General features: G+C 44.4%; 1 protein-coding gene across 2 annotated transcripts in view; it reads right to left on the reverse strand.

Annotated features, from left to right (window-relative positions):
* Window positions 1-20,081, reverse strand: part of LOC308514246 (lysozyme C) — a 44,843-nt gene extending 24,762 nt beyond the window's left edge. The window contains exons 1-2 of one of the 2 annotated variants that reach the window (XM_081084321.1): window positions 19,774-20,081; window positions 5,747-5,975 (exon numbers count right to left, since the gene is read on the reverse strand). In XM_081084321.1, the coding sequence (XP_080940447.1) occupies window positions 5,747-5,866 (120 nt within the window). In that variant the 5' untranslated portion in view covers window positions 5,867-5,975; window positions 19,774-20,081. Of the gene's footprint in view, window positions 1-5,746; window positions 5,976-19,773 lie in introns of those variants that run through there. The other variant, XM_081084322.1, reaches the window with a different exon arrangement.

A 20,081-nucleotide genomic window follows, 5' to 3' on the forward strand; every position in this document is an offset into this window, starting at 1 on the left:
TCAGGGCAAGGGAGGAATTCTTATCTTGTGTGGTCAAGCTGGCGAAAACTGAGTTAATTTATTACAGGTTTTTTAAAATAAGCTTTAATAATGATAGTGTGCCTGTGCAAAACTAGAATTTAATTTTCTCTCTCTGTTACAATTAAAGATTTCTCTGGACAACAGTGTGGTAATTGGGGTGGGGAGGGCTGTGCTGGAGGTGGAAGAGGGCATAGAGGGGATAAATACTGCTGGAAAATTAAAATAAAATAAAAAATTTAAAAAGAGATTCCTCTTTACCTGTTAACTAACTTGCCTGGGAAACAAGGATTCTGTGCCTCATCAGAATAATTACCTGAGTACTTCGTGTCCTTCCTTTATCAGGTCTTTGATTACTTAGGGAAAACCGAGTCTTTTCAATGTTCAAAGAGACTAGGTTTCTTCCTGGTGTGTTACTTCCTGTATTTGCCTTGGAAACTACACTTGTTCTTAGCCAAAAGGCGATTGCGTATGTGAAATCTTTTATTGTCACTTTGGTTGAATAAGTAACTTAAGTATTATTTCATACTAACCTGTGATCTTGTTTAATCAGTGTTCAAACCTTTCAACATTTTTTTACAGCTTCCCAAAATCAAATTCTAAAGACAGTTATTCTTGACCTTAAACTGACTTTGAGATTTGCTAAATGGCCTCTGGGAAATCTCAAAGATTTGTTCTCTGTTCTTTTTGTTTTGTTTTGCTTTTTTAATATATTTTTTATTGATTAAGATATTACATGTGTCCTTATCCCCACGTTACCCCCTACCCCCCCACTCATACCCTCACCCCCCCCCCCGTTTTCCATGTCCATTGGTTAGGCCTATATGCTTGCATATAAGTCCTTTGGTTGATCTTTCCCCCTTACCCCCACCCTCCCCTAAATTCCCTCCACGGCCCGACAGTCCAATCAATGCCTCTGTCTCTGGATCAGTCCTTGTTCATCAGTTTATGTTGTTCATTATATTCCACAAATGAGTGAGATCATGTGGTATTTATCCTTCTCTGACTGGCTTATTTCACTTAGCATAATGCTCTCCAGTTCCATCCATGCTGTGGCAAATGGTAAGAGTTCCTTTTTCTTCTTCCTCTCCTTAAAGAATACCTTTCAGCATTTCATATAATGCTGGTTTGGTGGTGATGAACTCCTTTAGCTTTTTCTTATCTGTGAAGCTCTTTATCTGACCTTCTATTCTGAATGATAGCTTTGCTGGATAAAGTAATCTTGGTTGTAGGTTCTTGCTAATCATCACTTTGAATATTTCTTGCCACTCCTTTCTGGCCTGCATGGTTTCTGTTGAGAGAAATCAGCTGACAGTCGTATGGGTACTCCCTTGTAGGTAACTGAGTTTCTTTCTCTTGCTGCTTTTAAGATTCTCTCTTTGTCTTTTGCTCTTGGCATTTTAATTATGATGTGTCTTGGTGTGGTCCTCTTTGGATTCCTTTTGTTTGGGGTTCTCTGTGCTTCCTGGACTTGTCTCTTTCTTTCACCAGGTAGGGAAAGTTTTCTGTCATTATTTCTTCAAATAGGTTTTCAATATCTTGCCCTCTCTCTTCTGGCACCCCAATAATTCTGATGTTGGTACGCTTGAAGTTGTCCCAGAGGCTCCTGACACTATCTTCATATTTTTGGAATCTTTTTTTGTTTTTCTTTTTCGGTTGGGTATTTTTTGTTTCTTCATATTTCAAATCTTTGACTTGATTCTTGGGATCCTCTTGTCTGCTGTTGGATCTCTGTATATTATTTTTTATTTCAGTCAGTATATGCTTAACTTCTAGTTGGTCTTTTTTTATATCCTCCAGGGTCTCACTAAATTTATCAGCCGTTTCCATAAAATTCTTGCAAAACCTTATAAACATGGTTTTGAACTCTATATCCAGTTGTTTGCTTTCCTCCATTTCTGTCATTTGTGACCTGTTTCTTTGTCTCCGCATTTTTTATGCTTCGCTGTGTTGGTAGAGTGGTTTTGTGTGCTAGGTGTCCTGTAGGGCCCAGTGGCTCAGCCTCCCCATTTACCTGAGGTGGACACTCTTGGTGCACCCCCTTGTGGGCTTTGTGCACAGTCTTGTTGTAGTTATGCCTTGATTTTTGTAGGATCACTGGGAGGAATTGACCTCCAGGCCAATTGGCAGTGAGAATCAGCTGTGTCTGCAGTGGGAGAACGTCTGTGCTGAAGACACCCTTCTGGGGCAAGACTTGCTTCAGTGGGGCTTTGGTGCTCACTGAGTCTGCCCCCTGAGTGTGTCCCTTATGGATCTGAGGAGTTGTAATCTGGCCCCACTCTGACCTCTGGGTACACCGGCTCTTGGATCTAAGGAGGTGCTAATTTAGCCTCTGCCTGAGGTTACCCAGCAGGAGCTACGAAGAGAACTGCAGATTCCCCTTCCTTTTTTGGAGTTTGGAGGTGCCCAGATGAGGCCCAGCTGTGAAGCAATGCAAGCTGCTGTGGGGCCTTGGGCCTTCTCTTGGACGTTCTGGGTCTGTCTAGCCCAGCTGCAATTTGTTAGGTAATTTTCAGGTTGCAAAGGGCCAGGGCATTCATACCCAAAAGCCTCTGCCGCAGCCTGGTTGGGGCGGGGTCTCAGGGAATCAAAGGATGGAGCAAGCAGCTATGTCTGATCCTCAGCCCTGCCCTAAGGGGCCCCGTGTCTCAGTGTACCAGGAATTGCTGCAAGCACCTTTGAGAGAAAGCTGCCCTCAAGTTCCGAGTTCTGCCTGCTGCCAGACAGTCCAGTTTCTCCCCGTATGAGTCCTGGGTCCCCAGAGACTTCCCGAAACCGGAGTTCAGAGCAGTTGGGAGCTTGTGACTCCCTCCTGATTCAAAAAGACAGCCACGTCCTCAGATGCCAGCCCCTTTCTGCGCACGCTCGAGCTCCTTACCTCTGCACTTTACTTCACAGCTCCTCTGGGTCTCAGTGTGCTTTTCTCTTTCCTTCTAGTTGTAGAAGCTGTAGAAGCTGTAGAAGTTGTAGAAGTTACACTCAGCCAGCCTTCCTGTAGTTCTGGATGATGTCCGTTTTGTCTTTTCGTTGTATTTTTGAAGTTGTTGTGGGAGGCAGCAATTTCCGGTGTTTACCTATGCTGCCATCTTGGTTTCTCCCTGTTAAATATTAAACTAATCAGGTTTATTTGGTATGTTAAATTAAATGGGAAGCATGTCAAATGAAAATGATATTTAATAGTTCCTTGAGTTATATTTGTATGGGTATATGTTATTAATATAAGTATTCCAGAAATTGTGTAAAATTTCTAGAAATGTGATATGTCTTGGTATAATGTTATCTGTCATAATTTCAGCTACCATCTTAAAATGCTGTATGTCAGAGAAACCACTAACTTTTTTTTTTTTTGCCAATTGCATTTACATACACTCTCACCAGACCTGTAACCACAGCATTTTAAGTCTTTTGTCAACCACAAATAATTTTTTATTTTACTCTGATGTTTTGTGAAAACGCTTGAAACTGCTAACCCCAAATCAAGCAGAATAAGAATTAATTACACGGGATTACATGAACTGATGAATTTTTTATAACTTTTTAATGACTTTTTGTCTAATACATTACTGGAATTTTTAGAAAAGAAAATTTTTTTAAAAAACAAAAGGTTTTTTCGTCCCCTACACTATATAAACACATATTTCTACCTACATGTTATCTTTAAAAATGGTCATATGAGGATGTTGTGCAATTTTTTAAAATCTATGCTGGCAGAACTCAATAGAAATTGTGCTTCCAACCTGGCCGGTTCGGCTCAGTGGATAGAGCATTAGCCTGCGGACTGAAGGGTCCCAGGTTCCATTCTGGTCAAGGGCACATACCTTGGTTGCAGGCTGGATCCTGGCCCTGGTCAGGGCATGTGTAGGAGGCAACCAGTCAATGAGTGTCTCTCATATCAATCTTTCTCTCTCTCTCTCTGTCTCTTTTCCCCCCTCCCTTTCACTCTCTCTAAAAATCAATTGGAAATATCCTCTGGTGAGGAAAGAAAGAGAGAGAGAGAGAGAGAGAGAGAGAGAGAGAGAGAGAGAGAGAGAAAGGAAGGAGGGAGAGAGAGAGGGAGGGAGGGAGAGAGGGAAGGAGGGAGGGAGTGAGTGAGGGAGGGTAGAAAGAAATTGTGCTTCTGTATCTGTTTATGAAGATAGATTCTGAGCCACACAAATGTCACCCTTTTGTGGTTACCCTCATTTTTCAACTGCAGTCTCTTTCTGCTGGCTTCTAAGATTATTCACTAGTTTGACTCTAAGAGACTACTTGGTTCTTGTGATTTAATAAAATATTAAGAACTTTTTTTATGCTAGGACTAATTTTAATTCCTTTTTATTTTTTTAATATATGTTTATTGATTTCAGAGAGGAAGGGAGAGGTAGAGAAAGACAGAAACATTAAGGACGAGAGAGAATCAATGATTGGCTGCCACCTGTACACCCCCCATTGGGGATTGAGCCCACAAGCCGGGCCTGTAGAACTGTGACCTCCTGGTTCATAGGTCAGTGCTCAACCACCCAGCCACGCCAGCTGAACTTAATTCTTTAATAATAAGTAATGAGACAGATTTTCAGGACCCAAAGAGAGAGAAAGCCATTGAAATAAATAATCTTTGATTCTCTTTATATTCTTTCCAAGCCAATCCTAAAGAGCATCTAGAATACCTCAGAGAAATGGCAGGATACCATATCCATGGAACAAGTAAGGATACTATAATAAAGAAATAATCAGAATAAAAAAGGAGCCCCTGATCTGAATAAAATGTTACTAGATGAGTTAAGAGATAATTTGAGATATGTTCTCAGAAATAGCATCAAAAGACAGATTAAAAAACAAAACAAAACAGGAGAGAAAAGATGAGAATTAGAGAATAAAGAGATCAAAGAGCCCAGCTGGTGTGGCTCAGTGGTTGATGGTCAACCTATGAATCAAGAGGTAATTGGTTCAATTCCCGTTCAGGGTACATGCCCTGTTTAGGGCTTGATCCCCAGTAGGGGGCGTGCAGGAGGCAGCTGATCAATGACTCTTATCATTGATGTTTCTATCTCTCATTCGTTCCCTATGAAATAAAAAAAAAAACATATTCTTTTAAAAAAAGAGATCAAACAGCCAATTAATAGACATTCTTAAAAGGAATTAAGTGGAAGCCCTATCCAGTTTGGCTCAGTGGATAGAGCATTGGCCTGCGGACTGAAGGTGCCAGGTTCGATTCTGTTCAAGGGCACATGCCAGAGTTGTGGGCTCCATCCCCAGTTGGGGGCTTGCAGGAGGCAGCCAATCAATGCTTCTCTCTCATCATTGATGTTTCTATCTCTCTCTCCCTCTTCCTTCCTCTCTGAAATCAATAAAAATACATTTTTTTAAAAAGAATTAAGAGGAAAAGGAAATATAAAATAAATTCACGTAACTGAAGGACACAAGGTCTCCAGATCAAAAGTCCCCAGTACAAGGGTATGGAGTTAAATCCAGGGAAATACACATCATCATCAGGTTTCAGAAAAACAGGGACAAAGAGAAAATTGAACATTTAAGGACAATGATATTCAACTCAGAATCCTATATCCAGGTAAATAGTCAATTATGAGAGGAGGGAAGAAAAAGACATTCTCAGACACAAAAGGACAGAAAAACTTTGTCTCTTTGCACCTGTTACTAGGATGGCTCTGAAGGATATGTTCCATTTTAAAAAAGAGCAAATAAGAAAGGAAACAGGGTTCTAACACAGAAGGGAAGTGGAGGAAATTACCGAATGAAGAAAGCAGTGTTGTCCAACGTTGACAGCTGTGTTGCAGATTAAAGAGAGGCCGATCCAGACTGGAGCAATAGGGATCGAGGCCCTGGGAGTGTAGACGAGTGTGGACTTCATGGGAAAACAGCAGAGAAGGTCTGGGGTGTCCGAACCCACTGAAGGGGGGTTGACAGCTCTGGCTGACACTCTGGCTGATGAATCAGTACATGAATAATAACGTGGAAAGCTAAACAAACAGAAAAACAATGACTACTACCAAGAAAAAACTTCAGAATGGAAACACAACCAAATTATGCTATCATATTATACTCACCTGTGAGTGTGAATGCTTATAAAGAGGAACAGGTCAATGGCAGAAAAAAGGGGACATATGTCATACATTCAACAATAAAGATTTTTAAAAAATAAGAAAGAGGAACAGAAATGGCAGGAGGAACTGAGAGAGAGAGAGAGCTAATTTTCATCTTCCTTGGTGGAGATAAATAGAAAATATCTATGATTGAAAATCGAGAACTAGTAGAATCAACATGATCTTGAGACACATGGCAGTAAATACTAAAAGAAATAGCTAGAAAAGTGAAAAAGAGATTACCTCTAATGTTGTACATTACATGAGAAAGGTTAGGTCTATTTTTCAGCATCAAATTTAAAACACTTCACTTGAATTTAAAAAATACACATACGTATTTTGCGATAAGATGTTAAAAATGTGTTAGAGAAAGAACTAAAAAACATACACTGAAATGTTTGCAGTGGTTATTTACGAACACCTCTTGGAATTTCTATTTACTTTGTAGTTTTTAGCATTTTCTAAGCTTTCTTCTTTCAGCATATGTGACTTGCAATGACCAAAATACTAAATAATGACATCCATACACAGGAATGTGCAGAATTCCTCAATAATGATTATTTGAAACCTTCAGCATCCCTCTGTATGTATGAACTCAGTCATATTTTTCAGGAACATTCTTGCATTTAATTTTATACTCATCTTTCTCCTGTTCAGCTCCTCTGAACCCAGATCAATGGAAAGAAATTAGGTTCGGGACTGCTGATACCGAGGGAGAGAGGACTGCTGGAGTTGGGGCAGGGAACACAGGTTTCGGGGGGAAGATCAGGGCATGGATACTAAGTGATTTAATCCTCGGAATAATCCTATGAGATAGGATGCTTTTATGTGTTCTCATTTTAAAATTTAAGGAAACTGAGGCCCAGAGGGGGCAAGGGATGTGTGTGGTCAGCAGCTGTGCAGGGATCTGACTCCTGTGTACATTGACCTTGCTGCGCTGCGGGGCTCCAGACATGGGGGAGGTCACGTGACACCCTCCCTCGGCCTAGTGCAGCCAGGGCATGGGTTCACTACTCCTCTGGGGAGGGGGGGACAAAGTGGGGAGGGACCGCTCCCTGTCCCCTGAGCTGGGGCCTGAGATCACAGAGGCCCACTCCAGACTGTAGACCTCAGCATTCCGACTCTATGACATGTGGCAGATGTGGTGCTGACTGATGCGGCCAGACCCCGGGCCCAGCCATGGAGGTTCTGGACTTTGCCCCCTTCTGTTGTGTGGCAACCTCGTCTATTCCTTGCAGGACCAAGGAAAGTCACAGACACTGCTGGAGGGACAAGAGGTGTGGGCTGAGCCCATCCCCCCACAACCCCCCTAAAAAAGTAAAGAAGTTAAATGTTCATTTTCACTGAGCAGTACATTGGCACATAAGCTATATAGAGAGTAACCTGAGAGACCATCTCAGTACAGCGCAATTTTGGTAGAATCATTTTATTCCATCATTACTTTTTTTAAAGACTGAACAAAGCTAGTACAAGAATAGCCTTTGTAGTTCTTGGAATAAAACACAAGTTGCCAAGCTCCTGGGACACTATGTCTCACGCAGGCTTTTGTTTGGGAGACTCAGTTCATTGAGAGGGAGGATAAAGAGGAGAAGAGAGCCACTGCGGCCATGGGCATTGAGGATACAGATTTGGCCAGATCTAAGATGATAGGCCTTTGAACTTCCTGGTTCAAAGGGTGTCAGCGCCCTGCATCCCCACTTCCAAGTGGGCCCAGAGGGAGCAATGGCAAGGAGCCTCTTGGATGGCAGGTAGCTGCTGTGGACATGGAACACCAATTGCCCTGCCTTGGGACTCGGTGAATCTCAGAGAAGGCGCTTCCTGCCTTCGAATGCGCCTGGCAGCGTGGGCACTAACCCCCGTGTGGACATCTCAGGCACGGCCTGACGCTCCAAGGTCATCCAGGCTCTGCAGTTGCTGGACTTTGTAGTTTCTTGAGATGCCTGGAAGCTCCTGGGCAGCTCCAAGTGTTCAAACAGCAGCAGCCAAAGGAGCTAAAAAGGACTCAGTGCCTCAGCACTTGGGGAAGTGGGACTCAGAGGTAAGTTTTGTTTGATTTAGAAAAATAAAGCAAAGTGATGCTTCTTGCACCCACTTAGGGTATACGGATGTACACCCGCTGCACCATTACCTAGACTCTTGGATGGAGACTTGCTCTGGTTAGACTGTGACTGGAGAGTGGGCAGTGAGAGCCCTGGAGGTTAAATTGGTTTCCTGAACATGGCTGTTTGGTTCCATGACTCAGGTCTCCATTAACCCCGGAGGTAAGCCTCGGCGTTTGGTTTTCAGTGACTCAGACAATTGGGACAGACCTCTCTGTCTTCACAGTCTTTTTCACTATAATTTATGCCATCACTACTTTTTGTGACTGTTTCTGCAATCCTGTTTTCTCTGTTAGCATTCAATAATGGAAATTACTTCATGAGGAACATGAAAAACTGCATGGGGGGAGGGAAGAGGGAAAGCCTTCTAAAATGACGGGCACCCGTCAATCAAAATTGTTTGTCTTAATGGAAGGAGGCATTGGCACGGGTTTCGTCAAAGAGCAGAAATAATCACTTGCCAGTGAAGCCATCCGTTTCCTTGGAGCTGTTGAGTCCCTTGGGAGACCATGGCTGGACAGCTGCGTGGCTCCGATCCCTGTGGAGTTCGGCTCAGGGAAGCAGAGAGCCTGGTCTCACCTCTGCTGAGGCAGCATCGCTCCTGGGAGATGCAGGGGTGGGCGAGTTGGGAGGGTGGGAGCCCAGGGTAGAGGAGGAACAACACCTTGCACCTCTCCAGGCTGAAAGGTTAAGGTGAAGCAATTCCTCACTCAACTAGTGGAGCTGCTGGCCTTCGTCTGGCTGTGGAACAGCCTAGGGAACAGGCCCCGCACTCCCAGCATCGGCTCCCTGGGCGTCCAGCAGCCTGGCTGCAGGTCAGAGGGACATCCCTGGGAACATTTCCTGCCTGAGGGGCAGGGCTTGACCCCACCCCAAGGCTCAATTTTGTTGGGTCCTGGGGTCCTGGGAGGCTGGCGAATGGTAAGTAATTGGGTCTGCCTCATTCAGACCAGTGATTTCCCCCCAGCGTTAGTGGTCACTTTCTGTTCTTTTAGCTCTCAATGTCCCTGTCATTTAAACTCCCGCTCTTTGCAAAATAGCAAGATCATTTCTGACCTGAGTCTCCGGACATGATCCAAGTTCCAGAAACCATTTAACTTGTGCACTTAATTGCTGGGGTCCAACCCCAGCAGGTCCAGGGGTCCCCAAAGTAGCTTCCACTTCTTGCTTTTCTACCATCTGTTGGGCCTCAGTTGTTAACTTCTTCAGCTGACCCCATGTTGGCACCTCAGTCCCTTGCATAGCCTTTCTTTTCTTCTTTCTTCTTTTTTTCTGCTTTTTCTGTCATTGGGGGCAACTCTAAGTCTTTGGAACGATGGGACAAGGAGTTTCTCTGGGTCCATTGTGGTGACACACGTAATGCATTTACTCAATCCAAAGCAGGCATTAAAAAGAAAAACCCAAAATGCTCTCTTGTATCCATTTTAAGAGTAGGATTGGCACTTTCCACTATTACCTGAGTCCTGATCTATCATCCCAGGGAGAGCTTGCCAATCCTGCACTTTCCCGGGGTGGAAAGGCTGCAGTGGGGTTAAGGATAAGGCTCCTTGGGCCTACCTCCTCCCATGCCTTTACATTTACCTTTCCTTCCTCAGAAAAGCATGGACATACTTCTTGTATAAAACGTTCTGTCTGACTGGGAGTAACCTTAATTCCTCTGCTAGCAAGTATACGTGTTAAAAGATCAATACAGAGTCTTATTTCTTTAGACTCAGTATGGCACATCTTCTTAATCTAAAGATCAATACAGAGTCTTCTTTCTTTGGACTCAGTATGGCACATCTTCTCAATCTAAGTTCTGTACTATCCACCTTCTTACCCTACTTATCCTCTATAGGGGGGTCTGCAGTACCCTGGTGGAGTCCTATCCGTCCCGAGTCTGGGGGTTCTCAATGGGGGGGGCTTACCCAGGGGAATCCTGTTTCAGGGGTTCCCAAAGGTGTGGACGGAGTCGGTGAAGACTATCCACCCTCTTCCTACAGTGGAGTCCTATCCATCCCGAGAGTGGGGCTTACCTAAGGGTCCCTGATTGTGCACCAGATGCTGGGGTCCAACCCCAGCAGGTCCAGGGGTTCCCAAAGGTGTGGACAGAGTCGGTGAAGAAGGAATGACACAGAGGCAGCGTTCAGTTGATCAGCAGCCTAGACAGGATCTCTAGCCAAGTTCTGGTCAGGATCTCCGGCAAAGTTCTGGTTAGGATCTCCAGCGAAGTTCTGGTTAGGATCTCCAGCCAAGTTCTGGTATGGTTCTCCAGCCAGGTTGAGTCACCAGGTTCTAGTCAGGTTCTCTTGCCATGTTCTATCCAGGTTCTGGAGGTTCTCCAGCCAGGTTCTGTAGCCATGTTCCCTCGCTAGGTTCTCCAGCCAGGTTCTGTCCAGGTTCTCCAGCCAGGTTCAGTCACCAGGTTCTAGTCAGGTTCTCTTGCCATGTTTTATCCAGGTTCTGTTGCCAGGTTCTGTCTCTAGGTTCTTCAGCCAGGTTCTGTCTCTAGGTTCTGTCTCTAGGTTCTGTGGCCAGTTTCTGTCCAGGATCTTTTGCCATGTTCTCTCCAGCGAAGTTCTTCTGTCTCTAGGTTCTGTGTAGGTTCTGTGTCTAGGTTCTGTGTCCTGTTGTCTTGTTACATCTGTATTTATACCAGTTGATTCCAATCCTTTCCATCTCTACTCCAAAGGTTAGGGCGTTTCTTATCTTCATTCCAGGGAGTAAAGATTATGTAGCTTAAGCATGATTGTTCATAGTTAAAGTGATTAACTACCCTCCTGGCACTTAGTTAAGGGGTTTTATTCCCTCCCTAACTTCAGGGAAAAATCCCTACCTGGGGAAACAACCTTTCTTGGAGAGGTGACCTTGGTTAAAACACATAGCGCCAAGAAGGTGAGCAAACATTAAGAACAGTATGTCATATACGCCAGGTCCCTTGAAACATATGCTTTGCAGATGTTTCTTCCCTGTAGCGACTGTGTCAAGCAGCAAGGATGGACCGGCAACCGGCACTTAATTTACTCCATGGTCTTGCTGCTGTTGTGTGTTGAGTCAGGTTCAAACCAAGAGGAAATAACAAGATTTAACACACACCAGAGGAATTAATTCTACTGTAGCGCCAATCAATACTGTGCTGCAAGTTATTGTGTTTGAAGCCTACCACGCAATCACTAAGCCTAATGCAGAGCACTAGCCTAGGGAACTCTGCATGAGCTCTCCCACCAGTGACAGCAGTTTTACCCTTGCTGGCATCTGCCATGCACTCACCCTCTTCTCTGCCTTCACTCCTGCTCTTTCCTCCATCTGCCATGCAGACACTGAAAGATGTGCAAGGATGTCTGGTGAAAACTGGTGAAGAGAAATGAGGTTGGAGGGGTGAGCAGAGCAGTGCGATTTGAGACATAATCCCCAAGACAATAAGAAGCTATTCATAAGTATGAAACTGGAGAGTAATAGGATCAAAAGCTTTAAAAAAAATCACCCTAGATTGGATTCAGGGCCTGCTGCCAGAGAAATGACAAGTAGCCCAGGCTGGTGTGGCTCAGTTGGTTGGAGTGTCTTCCTATGCACTGAAAGGTTGCCAGTTGGATCCCCGGTCAGGACACACACCTAGGCTGCTGGTTCAGTCACCTGTTAGGGTTCACATGGTAGGCAATCAATTGATGTTTCTCTCTCACATTAGTCTGTCTTTCTTTCTCTTTCTCTCCTCTCTCCTCTCTTCTCTCTCTCTCTCTCTCTCTCTCTCTCTCTCTCTCTCTCTCTCTCTCTCTCTCCATCCCTCCCTCTCTCCCTTCTACCTCCCTTCTCCTCTCTCCAACATATATATTCTCAGTGACAATCCAGATGGCAGATGATGGTGGGGCAGGGTTCAAGAGATATTTAGGAGGTTTGACTCATCAAGATTGGTGATTACCCAGAGAGAAAGGAAAAAAGAAAGATAACTCGTACATGAATGTTTATAGCAGTTTATTCTTAATAGTCACAAACTGTAAACTGTCCAGATTTCTTTTAATGGGTGACTGAAGTTAAACAAACCATGGTATGCCCACACCATGGGATACTTCTCAGCAATGAAAAAGGAACAAACTGTTGATACACACATATTGGCGGAACCTTAAGGAAAGTAAGCCAAATGAAAAAAGCCAGTTTCAAAAGTATACATGCTGAATGATTCCACTTATTCAACATTTGTGAAATTATATATATATAAAGCTAATATGCAAAGTGTCCTCTCAGGAATTCAACCAGAAGACCTGGAGTTCGATTGCTCGCTATGATGTGTGCTGACCAGCAGGGGGTGGCGTGGACAAACATAGGAAATACATTTATGCACATAAAACTCCAATCCAAAACCACAGGGCTCATTCTAGTCTTCACCCTTTCTGTATTTGGAACTGTCTTCTCAGACAATGAGAACCTACCTATTTTCAGTCTCCCATATGTAATTAACCTCTCATCTCCACTGCTCCCCTCTTACCCACCCAGACATCGCCTCTCCCTGCTTGGGCTCTGCCACCCCACACAGGTGGCTCCCCACCCCCCCACATGGATGCCCTCCTCACCCAGGTTGTGACAACCCACAGCTGGCTTTCTTCACCTTCCTCAGGCTCTGACTCCTGTGCCAGCATGCAGCCATCAGGACCCCTTCCCTCATTCACCTTGGGTCGTAACACTCTACAAAGCTGTCCCTCCACATGGACACTGGGGACTCTCATCTCTCTCTCTCTCTCTCTCTCTCTCTCTCTCTCTCTCTCTCTCTCTCTCTATCTATCTTTATCTCTGGGCTCTGACAGCCTATGTAAGGCTGCCCCCATGTCTGCAGTCTCATCACCTCCCGTGGGCTCTTTGCCGCACACTCGGTTGGGACTGGCATGGATTCCCTCCTCGACCTGCTCAGGTGAGGCCAGATTACCCTTTTTTATTCTCTAAAAGGGTTTTTGTAATTGGTGTTACTTCTTCCTTGAACTTTAGAATGAATTCACCTCTTGTTTTCTTTGTGGGAATTATGAAATTCAATTTCTTTAATAGACAGAGGACTACTTAAATTTCTTTCTATTTTTAAATATATTTTTATTGATTTCAGAGAGGAAGAGAGAGGGGAGAGAGAGAGATAGAAACATCAATAATGAGAGAGAATCATTGATTGGCTGCCTCCTGCACATCCCCTGCTTGGGGATCCAGTCCACAGTCCAGGCATGTGCCCTTGACCAGAATCAAACCCGGGACCCTTCAGTCCACAGGTCGATGCTCTATCCACTGAGCCAAACCAGCTAGGGTTTGTCACTTTTGGTAAGTTGGTGTTTGCCCTAAGAATTTTTCAGATGAGTGGGCTGGAGAAAGCCAATTGGGGGAAGGGGGGGTGGGGCGGAACAGGGACATCTGTAAGACTTTTGACAGCAAGGATTGTTTTTCCATTGAATATAAATTTTTAAGTTTATTAGCATAATTTGTTTGTTAAATGCTCATTTTTTCATTTATGCAGAATTTATGTTAATTTCCCCCTTCAATTCCTCAGACTGGTTAGTTGTACCTTCACCTCAGTCCCTGTCCCTCTTTTCATGAGCCTCATTAGGGTTTATCTATTTTAGTATCTTTTCCAATTGTTGGCTATATTGATCCTCTGTTTACTATTCCACTATTATTGAAGTAGCTGCTTAGATTGGGGGGATAATAACCTTTTTCTGTAAAGGGCCAGACAGTAAATACTTCAGGCTTTGGAGCTCAGGGTTCTTTTCCATCTTCCACAAACCTGTAAATGGTCACTTTCCTAGCAATTTTTAACATTTTATTTTATTCATTAGGTATTAGCTTAAAGAAGGACTTTAGATAGAAGCATGGATAGATAGGACTTTATCTGATTATAATAGATAATACTTATTTAGCCTACATTGTTACTATGCTCTGAACAGTACAAAAGCAGCCACACACACACACGCATAAGGATGAGTGTGGCTGTGACTCAATGAGCCTTGATTTACAAAAACAGGTGGAGGGCTGGATTTGGCCTGTGGGCCATGTTTGGCTGACCCCTGGCTTAGAGCATCAGATCCCGTACAGACCTGTTTCCATGGCCATTTCTCTTGGCTTTTGTCCATATCTTGTCTCCTGGCAAGTCCGGTTATTTTGAACTGAGCCGCAGAATCACCCTTGACGAACTGTAGACAGTTCAAAGCTCTGGACGATGTTGTGCTCCTAGATAACTTACTTTGGCTTCTGCCAGGCAGGTAGACATTAGTCACTTGTAGTCCCTTTAATCCAAACAGGATAGAGATCATTGGAATCTGGATGAACTGTTTCGCATTTCAAATTAAAACCTGAGGTGTCTAATTTTTCCTTGCAGCCTTCAACTCTAATTTTTGTCCCTTCAGCCCCATGCGTCTGTTGAAAACTGTGTTTAGCTTCTAGACCTCTTGGCCTCTACTTTCAGAATTGGCAGAGGCAGTCCCCAATGCCAAACTCATCTCTCCTTTCCTATGGAAACTTGGGAATCACACCCTCCCTCCCCATGAGCACTCTCTCTAAGAGGCACTGACAGCCTATGAAAGGCTGCCCCCATGTGGGCGGCCTCATCACATATTTTAACCCCATAAATCCTTATGCATTGCTTTCTGATAGTTTCAAACAGATATACAGGGGTGGGCAAAAGTAGGTTAATAATAATAAATAATACAATAATCAAACAATACAGTAATAAACATTTCCCATACTCACAACTGTAAACCTACTTTTGCCCACTCCTGTATAATTTCTCCAGTTTTGTTGGTTGTTTTCAATGAGAGAGCAGGCCCAAGTCATCTGCTCTGCAATTGCTGCAAACAGAGCTCTCTTTGTTCTCATCATTCTGGATCAATATTTCCTAGTCCAAAAGTGCCTTTTCAATGTATACATTTGAGTCTTGAGTTCAGAGAAATATTGATTTTCAACTTAGAACTTCAATTATGGATGTTAGCCTTTTTGCCCACCTTTGTCTTATTTCTGTAATTATAAATCCTGCCCCCCAATGAGGGAAAAAAACATGAATATGAATAAAATGGCAATAACCATGTACCTATCAATAACCACTTTAAATGTAAAGACATAGGGTAGCAGAATGGTCATCATTCCTACATTTGGGCTCATTTCTGAGATGTACATACATGTTTCTCATCACATCTGGTGAGTGTAAAGGCAGTGAGTGTTGACAGATTTTGATGCAGGATAGAAAAAAATGTCAAGTGAAGACAAAATGCTGGGTGTTACACATGAATTTCAGATCAATTGTTCAATAGTAAGAATGTATCTGAAGGTCAAAGAGCAAGATATACACATGTGATAAGTGCTGTGCCAATGTAACCAATAAGAAATGAGGGAAAGCAGTGAACAAATGGAAAAACTATTAATTGTGGCTGAATACGTAACAAATAAATTCAATACCTATTAGCCTAAGTTAGTCCAGAAGGCGGCAAGCTGTTTGTATAAGAATGTAAAGAATCATGGTAAGTGCTATTGACACTTTTGTGGCAACCACGGACAGGCCTCAGATTCAAGGCCTGAATGAGTGAGTATAAGAAGAGCTGACTTGGTGACTGGCTAATAGATCCCATGGCTGCTATGGTGTTGGTAGGAACTTGCAGAATTCCTCAATGATAAAAAGGGCTCATCTGTCAACAGACTTTCTACCTGGATGAAATTTATGTAAATTGGAGAAGATCCCTACAAAACCACATAACAAAGAGTGAGGAGAAGTAAGTCTCTAAGTTTAAAGCAGCAATTTTCAACTGGCATGCTGCAAGAAATTTTAAAACATGACATACCTAACTATTTAGCCAGGGGAACTGAGCTATATTCTCTTGATTATCAAATAAAAAAAATGACAACACCCAATACAACAAAAGCCATCCAGTGTGAATGAATCAAAGTTATACGTCCCCCACCCCCCCGCTTATTTTTTGGTCAGATCAGCAAAATATATATTTTTGGTGTGCCACAGATTTTTAGTAATTAGTTTATGTGTGCTATGAGATGAAAAAGGTTGAAAATCACTGCTTTTAAGCTTTACATGACTAACTCACGCCTATGTTTGTAGAAAAGCATTTGAGGGCTACAGGCCTAATCTCAAGTCCCTTGGGACTTAAACTTACAAACTTTCAGAACCTATCATGATTGATTACAAGTATTGAAAGTTCTGTGAGTTCTTCTCCAAAATCTATCTTAACCCTTTATTTGCTAGTACTTTCCTATCAGTCCAAAACCTTGCCCCAAAAGTCTGGGCAAAATGTTTATGTTTATCAATTTACCTGGTATCTCTTTCTGCTTACATTAAATTTCAGTAGCTTTTGAAATTTCAGAAGAACTCCCACTTTACATATGATATTAAAGCACTATGTGTGATAGTTGTAAACACAGTATAGAGTTAAAATTACGTGAAAACAATCAGATGGATAAAAACTCTTTATTTTTTTTAATTAAATCTTTATTGTTCGGATTACTACAGTTGTTCCTCTTTTTTCCCCCCATATCTCTCTTCCACCCGGTTCTCACCCCACCCTCTGCCCTTACCCCATCCCCCACTGTCCTCATCCATAGGTGTACGATTTTTGTCCACTCTCTTCCCACAACCCCACATCCCTTCCCCCCCCCCCCAATAGTCAGTCCATTCCCTTTCTATGCCCCTGATTCTATTATATTCACCAGTTTATTCTGTTCATCAGATTATTTATTCACTTGATTTTTAGATTCACTTGTTGATACATGTGTATTTGTTGTTCATAATTTGTATCTTTACCTTTTTCTTCTTCTTCCTCTTCTTAAAGGATACCTTTCAGCATTTCATATAATACTGTTTGGTGGTGCAGAACTTTAACTTTTTCTTATCTGTGAAGCTCTTTATCTGACCTTCAATTCTGAATGATAGCTTTGCTGGGTACAATAATCTTGGTTGTAGGTTCTTGCTATTCATCACTTTGAATATTTCTTGCCACTCCATTCTGACCTGCATAGTTTCTGTTGAGAAATCAGCTGACAGTCGTATGGGTACTCCCTTGTAGGTAACTGACTGTCTTTCTCTTGCTGCTTTTAAGATTCTCTCTTTGTCTTTTGCTCCTGGCATTTTAATTATGATGTGTCTTGGTGTGGTCCTCTTTGGATTCCTTTTGTTTGGGGTTCTCTGTGCTTCCTGGACTTGTAAGTCTATATCTTTCACCAGGTAGGGGAAGTTTTCTGTTATTATTTCTTCAAATAGGTTTTCAATATCTTGCTCTCTCTCATCTTCTGCCACCCCCATAATTCGGATGTTTGTAGTACGCTTGAAGTTGTCCCAGAGGCTCCTTACACTATCTTCATATTTTTGGATTCTTTTTTTTGTTTTTCTGGTTGGGTGTTTTTTGCTTCTTCGTATTTCAAATCTTTGACTTGATTCTTGAGATCCTCTACTCTGCTGTTGGATCTCTGTATAATATTCTTTATTTCAGTCAGTGTATGCTTAATTTCTAGTTGGTCCTTTTTCATATCCTCAAGGGTCTCAGTAGATTTCTTGAGGGTCTCACTAAATTCATTGGCGGTCTCTAGAAAGTTCTTGAAAAACCTTATAAGTGTGGTTTTGAACTCTATATCCAGTGGTTTGCTTTTCTCCATTTCTGTCATTTGTGACCTGTTTCTTTGTCTCCGCATTTTTTATGCTTTGCTGTATTGATAGCATGGCTTTCTGTGCTAGTTGTCCTATAGGGCCCAGTGGCTCAGCCTCCGCAATTACCTAAGGTGGATACTCTTGGTGCACCCCTTTGTAGGCTTTGTGCACAGTCTTGTTGCAGTTAAGTCTTGATTGTTGTAGGTATCACGGGAAGGAATTGACCTCCAGGCCAATTGGCTGTGAGAATCAGCTGTGTCTGCAGTGGGAGAACTTCTGTGCTGAAGACACCCTTCTGGGGCAAGACTTGCTTCAGTGGGGCTTTGGTGCTCAGTGAGTCTGCCCCCTGAGTGTGTCCCTTAAGGACCTGAGGAGTTGTAATCTGGATGGTCCCACTCTGACCACTGGGTACACTGGCTCTTGGATCTCTAAGGAGGTGCTAATTTAGCCTCTGCCTGAGGCTATCCAGCAGGAGCTATGGAGAGATCTGCAGATTTCTCTTCTTTGTTTGAGGTTTGGAGGTGCCCAGATGAGGCCCAGCTGTGAAGGAATGCAAGCAGCTGTGGGGCCATGGGCCTTCTTTTGGAAATTCTGGGTCTCTCTGACCCAGCTGCAGTTTGTTAGGTAATTTTCAGACTGCAAAGGGCCAGGCCTTTCATATGCAAAAGCCTCTTTGCACAACTTGGGTGGGGCAAGGTCTCAGGGGATCAACAGGGTGGAGCAAAAGCAATGGCTGCTCCTCAGTCCTACCCTAAGAGGCCTGTGTCTCAGTGTCCCAGTAATCACCGAAAGCACTTCTGAGAAAAAGCCGCCCTCCAGTTCCGACCGAAGCCAGACAGTCCAGTTTCTCCCAGTATGAGTCTGGGTCCTCAGAGACTCGCCCAGAACTGGACTTTAGAGCAGTTGGGAGCTTGTCTCTTCCTCCCGATTGAAAAAGACAACCGTGTCCTCAGTTGCCAGCCCTTTCCTCATGCGCCTCCGAACCTCTGCACTTTACTTCTGCACCTCCTCTGAGTCTGTGTGCTTTTCTCTTTCCTTCTAGTTGTAGAATTTCCACTCAGCCAGCCTTCCTGTGGTTCTGGATGATGTCCGTTTTATCTTTAAGTTGTACTTTTGAAGTTGTTGTAGGAGGCAGCAATTTCCGGTGTTTACCTATGCCGCCATCTTGGTTTCTCCAAGAACTCTTTAAAAACTTATACTAGCTAGATTGGTGCAAAAGTGGGTAATTTCTTTTTAAAGAAAAACTTGCTTTCTGGGATAAATAAACATCCTAAGGGGTAGAAACAGGTGTTATATAGGGAACCAGTTGGTCCTGCCTTAAAAATGAACGTGCGCCTGAGGGGATGTAAGAAAGTGCGAGGGAAACGTGCCACTGTGCCAAACATTATGCTAGGCTCTATGATAACTTGAACTAAACACTGAAGCAGCTGGTGTCCATGTCCCTATGTGCCAGGCAATGCGCTTTGCATGCCCTGGTTAATATCCGGCCGTGGCTTTGGCAACACCATGAACCTGGGCAAGTTGTCTGTCCTGTCCACCTCCCAGCTCTGAGTTCTGGCAAATGCTCTGGGTAAGCCGGCCTCTGTCAGGCTCCCTGGGGACCGCAGCGGAGAACCGGGTAAAGCTTTTGGCCACCGTGCTGGGCAGGCGGAGGGCTCACCCAGTATCTGCCGCTGTTCCCACCCTCCCCAGCGGGTGGGTCGCACCCCGTCGACCGGGACCCCAGCGGACCGACCGAGGCAGGCTTTCCCCAGCCTCGGAGAGGCCGGTTTCCTGGGCAACCGTGTCCAGCGTTCTGCCACAGCCAGCACGAAGTCTGTGTTGTTGGCGGGGACGGAAGGAGGTGGTGACGCCGTGAGGTGGGGGCCCCGGGAAACACAGATGCTCCCTCCGGGATCGGACTCGCTCCCGCCTGGAAACCTCGTGGGGGTGGGGGGGGACCGCGGCCCTCCCCACGCCGCGCAGGGAGGACCGGGGGGCGGGCACTGACCTTCACTCTCTCGCCGGAGTCAGGCCCAAATTCGGCCATTTTCTTGAACATACTGCCCCACGGAAGAAGCCGCCGCAGCCAGGGAAAGACACGAGGCCGGCGGGGTCGCCGAGCCCTCAGAGGCGCCGCTCCTCCTGCGCCGGCCCCGGCGGAGGGTTTCTGGCCGAGGGAGGGCGAGTCGCCGGCGCTCGCGGAGACAGAGGCGCAAACGCCCGCCACTCCCCGGCGGTGCAGAACCCGAAGCCCATTCAGCCCGCGGATGGAGAGCGGAACCGGAGGGGCGCGGGGCTCTGTGCGCAGGCGCGACC

The sequence above is a fragment of the Myotis nattereri genome (assembly GCF_964212035.1).
Source record: "Myotis nattereri genome assembly, chromosome: 2".
Taxonomy (NCBI): Eukaryota; Metazoa; Chordata; class Mammalia; order Chiroptera; family Vespertilionidae; genus Myotis; species Myotis nattereri.